The sequence below is a fragment of the Pinus tabuliformis genome, chromosome Q (genome assembly GCF_031772625.1).
Source record: "Pinus tabuliformis cultivar Carrire ecotype Pingquan chromosome Q, CPIR1, whole genome shotgun sequence".
In the NCBI taxonomy this organism is placed as follows: Eukaryota; Viridiplantae; Streptophyta; class Pinopsida; order Pinales; family Pinaceae; genus Pinus; species Pinus tabuliformis.
The window spans coordinates 1066593753-1066601330 of NC_142296.1; the positions used below are offsets into that span (position 1 = coordinate 1066593753).

Consider the following 7578-nt stretch of genomic DNA (forward strand, 5'->3'; position numbering starts at 1 on the left):
AATGGAGTTCGTCCAGTGTGGACTACGTCTCCGAGCCCGGTGTCAAGATGGTGTTGGCCGCTTCATATAATGCTGGAAATGATGATGATGTACATGGACAACACTTTTTCATAGCAAGGTCATATGCCCTCAAACAAGAGTGGCTTGTCTCTCCACGAGATGTTCCACTTACAAGAATTCTCACTCAAGAAGGCTTCCTCTCAGCATGACAAACTAAAATGATCTCACACAATGTGGCAATGAGCATCCCTTCAACATAGTTACATAGGGATCTCCACAACAATACATAACATGACAAGCTAAATACATCTCACATAATGTGGAAAAATCGATCCCACAACATAACATCAAACAGGGATCTCAAAACATAATACATCATCTCAACAATTATGAAGGAAAACATGACATGACTTATTCATGTACCTACACATATGAAGTTTGCCGAAAAATGGAAGGCTTAGTTTCAAAAACTGACCGCACCACTGAATTTCTGTTGTCGAGAGGTGTAAAATTGACTATCCATTTGTTGAATTCCGACACCATCAAAATCTGGGCCTGTAGGAATCTTTTAGATTCCCCGTGATTCTCCAAAGATTCCACTCTCTGGGCTGATTGGAGATCTATAACTCAGATCACAAATCTGATCTCTCCATCATGATCCTTGCGAGATTATGAGACTTTTGAGTGTAAACTTGGCTGCATTCTGACTCTGTTGATTTTCATCCTCCAAGGAATCTGGGAGATTCCCTCAAGATTCTTTAAAGATTCTGCAAATCTGATGCTCAGATGGTGATTCTGATTTCACCATCACATTCCCTGCAAAATTCTGGTTAAAATGACTATAAACTTCATATCATTCTGACAAAATGAAAATTTACCTCCCAGGGAATCTCAAAGATTCTTCACAAGGATCAGATGATTCTTTGAGAATATTCCTGTCTCGGGATCCATGCCGACATAATTCCACCTCATCATCCATGTCAAGGTTTCGCTGCTCTTCAATCCATCTCCGCTTCCGTTTGGTGCTCCTCCATGGCCCCTGATCGAATGAATTGAAAGGCTTAAATAATGTACTGAGGTCAAATTTAACAAAGTCAAGTCATTGGCTTGTTGGATGTTGGTTACTGTGAGGTTGGGGGATCAAATCCTGCCTCTCCAAACTTGGCCTGCCACTTTTCTATTTTGTAATTTCGCGTTTAACAAATTTGTTGGGTTCATAACCGTGACGCGCCAGGTCAAACAAATGGTTATACATTTGTTGTTTTATGTGGAACCATCGCGTGGGCAGGGCCGACGAATCTGCCGGCGATGGATTCGACTCCCACCGGTTTCGGTTATATATATGGTATATATGGTGCGATGGGGTGGTGGGGGTGGTGGCCCGCCACCTCTTTAATTATTATTTTTTTGTTATTTTTAAAATAAAATGAACATTTTAAAATCGTTAGAAAATTAGGGTCATTGGACAAACTAAGTAGTCCACAAGTTTACCCGCCCAGTGGCTGGATTTTGGTGACTGTTGCCGATGCAATTTGTAGGTCCATTAACCCTGGGACTTGGCCAAGACAACCTTGAACTTTGATTGGCCCTATCTCCTCCATACGAGCTCGGATTCGAGTGTCGTTCACATCGTTGGAATCAGGGCAACGAGCACTTCGATCTGGTGTTGGGTTTGTCGCAATTTGACCACTTTGAATTTTGATCATTTCTGAGCCCTCTTGGACTTTTAAGGGTGTCTGGAGCCACCTGGATCAGTAATAGTGATATCAAGATGACTGTCTTTCTATTATGTTACAATATCCATGAGTTGCTCAACAAACTTTGAGACAAAAATTTCTGTAATTTTAGGATAATGATTCAATCATTACACAATTTCTCACCTTCCTAGCATCTAGATTTATAATTTCCTTTTGAGTATATTTGGGCGTGAAATAAAACTCGACGACACTTCCAAGCTCTCCAGACCATTTGCAAGACGAATTATGTGTGAATTTGATGAAAGATAAATACATTTTACACACTTGCCAAATCTATATTGTTGGAGGAACTTACATACTTCAACAAAGGTATGTCTTGGAGGTAACTTGAAAGTCCCTTCCAATTTTCAGCAATAAAGCAAAGCAATTCAACATACAAATCTTTAGGAAGGATTTCCAACCAATGAGACAACCAAATACAGGGAGAACACCAATTATAAGACACATGTAGTACGCCCAAGAACTTTAAGCTATTATAGGATTATTGTATATCAAGGACAAGATGGACAATGTGTATATTATGATAAAATAGATGGGCATGTTCACTTTGTTGATCATGTTTACCTGCTCTCTGTAGAATGTGTTTAAAATTTAGGAGTATTGCCCAAAATTTCGTTGGCTTACACAAACTTTTACCCCCAAAGTCGACGTTGCATAAAATCACATCCTCGACTTTCAATTGGGCCTGAATGACATCTCTAACTATCACATAAAAGGTACAAAAAAACCCAATTTTTTGAAGATAAAGGTGAATTAACATTTATTAGAGTATGAAATGATGAACATAAATCTACCATGATACATTATAACAATGTAAACTATGAAACGGGAACTATAAACTCAAAACGGGAACTCTGGCCAAAAAACCCCAAAAAAACATGAAAAACAGTGATAAAAATGAAAAGTGTGTATACTGGAACGATGGCTTTTTTTTTTAGGGTCAATTTTGAACATGTTTTAAAAATGGCAGTGAAAACAAATTTTTTGTGCAAAAATTGTGCAAAAAGCACCCTGAAAATGAAAAGTGTTGATACTGGAATGATGGCCTTTTTTTTTAGGGTCAATTTTCAACATTTTTAAAAAATGTTAGTAACACCGAATTTTTATGTGCAAAAATTGTGCCAAAAACACCTTCAAAACGAAAAGTGATTATGCATTTTTTTTTATAAAAATTATTTAATATGTTATAAGGTGTGAAGATCAACAATAGTACATAAGGAGTTTTTCTTGCTTCTACTAAATGCATGATCTTGAAGGGGCATGTGACGAAGCAAAGTTGAATAAAAATTCACATTTTATATTCCCTTAACGTTCAAAAACAACTTATATTGGATTCCTTGTCTTTAAACAATACGTTTATAGACCCAAGTTAAGTTATCACGATCCTTGGAAAGTGAACTTCAATATTAATAATCATAAGAAGTCCCTTAAAAAAAACCCATTTTATAATGTGAATTTTGGTATGAACATTAGGTATTTCTCTTGTTTCTACGAAATGGATGACGTTAAAGGTAATGTAATCACATGCAAGTTGAACTCTTGACCTAAAAAACAAAATATGAAATCTACAAACATGTAATCTTTCAACTTTTTCAAACAAAGAAATAAACTCGAAAGGTAGCTGCAACAATTTCCAAATATTAAATGGTGTTTCAATTATCCATTTAAGAAGCAACTCAATAAATAAATAATGAAATGTAAAAACACATTAGAAACTACTACAACATGTAAGTTATTTCAACTCATATAAGAATAAGATTTTTTTTACAATCTAAATTCTTGGACATTATTCATAGGAACTTGGGTTGAAATAATGTCTAGATCACCCTTAGGATACAAATTACTAAAGGGAGATATGATCGATTATAATCAATTGAAATTGAAATAAAAAAGATGAAAAGAAATGCAAATACTTTCAATTAAGAGGAACGACTTGTAAAAGAATGTGATTCATCTTTCGATTGCTTACAAAATACAACATGAAAGATGACTTCCTCTATTAATGCTTAGATCAAAACTTGTTTATCTATATGGAAACCTAGTGCCTCATGGACCTAGGATTAAAATCACCAAGTAATTAGTCTGATAATTAATATGTACACTTAAGCAGTAAGTCTTCTTCAAGTAAATTCTTTATTTTGAAAATATCTTAAACATCTGCACTAATATAATTCAATCTTTTTTGAATTTATGGGCATGTATCTCTGAACAGAATAACCTAGGGCCAAATGTAAAGGAAATTAACCCAATAATCACAGTCCAAAGATGACAAGAAGAAAGTGATGTATACTAGCACAACCACATGAAAGTGTTTGTTATATGATAAGCATATCAAACACTTATACTATTATATATAGATTGTAACAGGAAATATAATAACACAATCATTGAAATATATAGTATCCTCTTTCCAAGACAGATTCATCTTGGAAGTCATATATAAGTATGAGTCTGAGTTACTTTATTGGTACATGCAGCTTCCAAGGCCAATCTAAAGCTAAATATGTAAAACTTAGTTTATTTTTAGTCTCATACTGCCATAATAGCATATGTAGAAGCACACCGTTCAGAGCCAAAATTTAAATATAAAAAGGCTAAATCTAACGAGGTGTAACCGAGTAACTGACTTCTAAAAATAGGAGTTAAGAATTCGGGCATTGAGCTATAAATAGATGTTAAAGAAGTGCAACACATCGCACTTCATTTTAGCTGTTACCCTTTAGAGCTCGTGAGTTGCAATGGCCGTAGCTGCACTCGTCGTCTCCTCTGCAGGCTGTATGGCCAATGTAGGCATCCTTTTCTTTCTGTTGGCTCTTCCGATGATGATCAGCGGAGATCCAGAGGCGTTGCAGGATTTCTGCGTCGCAGACACCAAGTCTTCCATTTCTGTGAACGGAGTGGCATGCCTTAATCCCACTCAAGCTTCCCCACAACACTTCATGACATCGGCCTTGCGCACGCCACCCAACACCTCGTTCGATCCTTCGGGAGTGAACTTCATTGTGACAAACATAAAGAGCATGCCGGGCCTCAACACGCTGGGAATAGTGATGGCCCGCGTAGACATGGCTGTGGGAGGGGTGGCAGCTCCACATATCCATCCCAGAGCCACTGAAATTGTGTACGTGTTGCAAGGAAAAGTGGTTGCCGGTTTCGTGGAGTCAAGTTCGAACAGACTCTTCTCTCAAACGCTGGAAGCCGGCGATGTGTTCGTGGTTCCAAAGGGAACGTTGCACTTCGCTCAAAACATCGGAGACAAGGTGGCAACTACCATCAACGCACTCAACAGCCAAAATCCGGGTTTCTTGCTCCTTCCCTCCGCCACTTTCGGTTCCCGGCCGGGCATTCCCGGGGAAATTCTGGCGAAGTCATTTGCCATGACTCCACAGGAAGTAGAGCGAATCAGGAAGGTCCTCGGAGGTTCCTGAACCAGTGATATACTCCTACTATTATATTAATAATAATAGCACCGCACTTAGTGTGTGTATGTGTGGAGTTATTATTATGTTAATAATAATAGCATGATGGCAGCCCCACCCGGGCCGCCCTCGCCCCCGCCCGGCAGGCTGCAGGGCGATTCCCGGGAATCGCCCTGCAGCCTGCCGGGCGGGGGCGAGGGCGGCCCGGGTGGGGCTGCCATCGTGCCGGGCGGGGGCGAGGGTGGCCCGGGTGGGGCTGCCCTCGCCCCCGCCCGGCAGGCTGCAGGGCGATTCCGGGAATCTCCCTGCAGCCTGCCGGGCGGGGGCGAGGGCGGCCCGGGTGGGGCTGCACGATGGCAGAAAAGAAAATAATGAGTTAAAAAATGGACCTGAGATTTGTTCTGCGAGTGGTGAAACATGGGATCATTCATCACCCATTGCTAAACGTCCAGCAATTGTACAATGCACTTCAAATATTATAAATTCCGTAAAACCGTGTTTATAAGTCAAATTGTGTATCACGATTCACGTGACATGAGGAAATATCGTTGAGAAAGGTGACTGAAGCTGTTGGGAATTACTTAAATATTGAGCAAACTAATTGCAGAAAGAAGATCTAGCACTGAGTGGAAAGAGGGTTTGCTCGAGACATTGATATCGTCAGAAGACGAAAGCTGTGGCCAGCCACTCACAGACGATCAGATTGCAGATAATATCATTGGAGTTATTTTCGCAGCTCAGGATACAACGGCCAGTGTCTTGACATGGATCCTCAAATACCTCAGAGATCATGCCGAACTTCTCGAAGCCGTGACGGTATTCTCTATACAACTGATCCTCACCTTTTTTCCCTTCTTCAAAATAGTAAAGATGATATTGAAATAGACCCAGAAACGCCAAATGAAATGTAGAGTCTGGCATCTGCAGGCTGAGCAGGAGGCTATTCATGAGACCAAAGGTGAAGGCTGCTTGACATGGGCTGACACCAAGAAAATGCCACTAACTTCCAGGGTACTTACATCAACCTCAAGTCAAGTCAATAATTTGTTGTGTTTTTTAAATTTTAAAAAAGTTATTGATTCATCATAGTTTTTAATGAGTTATTGATTCATCATGGTTTCGTGGTTTTTTTTAAGATATTAAAGATAACTCTAATGAATTATTGATTTATTATGGATATTAAAGATAATGATAATAAGTTACTGATTTATCGTGACTTAGTGGTAGATATTAATAATGAATTATTAATCTATCATGGTTTAAAAAATTATCCATCATATTTTCAGGTAATTCAAGAAACTTTGAGAATCGCCACGATTTTGTCATTCACTTTCAGAGAAGCTATTCAAGATGTGGAATACAAAGGTCTGAAAATCAAAAAGCTCTAACGTTCTTTGTCTATACACATCACCATACCAACTTGTTTTGGTGCAGGTTGTTTTGGTCTATAAACTTTATGGATTATCTAATAACTCAGCTGTTTTGGTGCAAGCTATCTTATTCCAAAGGGATGGAAGGTTATGCCTCTGTTTCGAAACATTCACCACAGTCCCGATTTTTACCCTGACCCCCACAAGTTTGACCCTTCACGATTTGAGGCGAGTCAATACTCAATAAATATATATATGTATATATATCGTCCCCGCCACCTTCACCACTAAGATTGAGTTTTGATGATGTAAACCTTCCTCATATGTGCAGGTGCCTCCAAAGCCAAATACGTTTCTTCCATTTGGTAATGGAGCTCACTCGTGTCCAGGCAGCGAGCTAGCAAAGCTGGAGATGCTTATCCTCATTCACCACCTTACAACAAAATACAATACCCTTATTTGAAATATATTTTTTAAATAATTTTTTCATTTTATTAGAGCATATTTTTTTTTAATGAAGTGTTCTTCTCTTATATCTTTAAATTTAAAAAAGATATATGATTTCTTAAAACTCTAAACATAAGAGAGAATATATAAGTTTTCCTATAACTCTGAACCTAAGAAATATAATAAATAAGCTTTCTAAATATGAATGATAGATGCCATCATCATCTTTAGCATGTTGTTCTCAAGATCAAACCTTTTCATCTCATAACCACAACTAGGAATTGAAAGAGACAAAAGTAACCATACTAGAACTCAAACATTAACCTAAGTGGCCTTGTACAAAATTAACTAGAAATAGAAGGTCAAAAAGCATAATCATTCCATAATTAAGCAGCAGAATCAGAATCTCATCTGTAACCCAGATGGGTGCTTGCTTTTGGATCCTTTGACATTCTTTCTGTCATTAGAGGAATCCCACAATGTTATTGAATCTATTGAAAATTCTTCTTATTGATTTCAAAGGTTGTGCAAATGAAAGACAATATTGTGTAGTGAAATAACAAATTTTGAGACCTTTCCAACCAT

At 38.2% G+C, this 7578-nt stretch overlaps 2 protein-coding genes across 2 annotated transcripts; both read left to right on the top strand.

Moving 5' to 3' along the window:
- Positions 1 to 4495: 4495 nt before the first annotated feature.
- Positions 4496 to 5185, top strand: LOC149223184 (putative germin-like protein 2-1). The gene has a single exon (XM_089387818.1). The coding sequence runs from the start codon at positions 4496 to 4498 to the stop codon at positions 5183 to 5185; it is 690 nt and encodes a 229-aa protein (XP_089243944.1).
- A 96-nt stretch (positions 5186 to 5281) lies between these two features.
- LOC149223185 (abscisic acid 8'-hydroxylase 1-like) lies at positions 5282 to 7009 on the top strand. The gene is made up of 6 exons (XM_089387819.1): positions 5282 to 5516; positions 5763 to 5992; positions 6104 to 6187; positions 6463 to 6541; positions 6668 to 6774; positions 6878 to 7009. Exons 1-6 carry the CDS (start codon positions 5282 to 5284, stop codon positions 7007 to 7009), a joined length of 867 nt encoding a protein of 288 aa, XP_089243945.1.
- Positions 7010 to 7578: the final 569 nt, after the last annotated feature.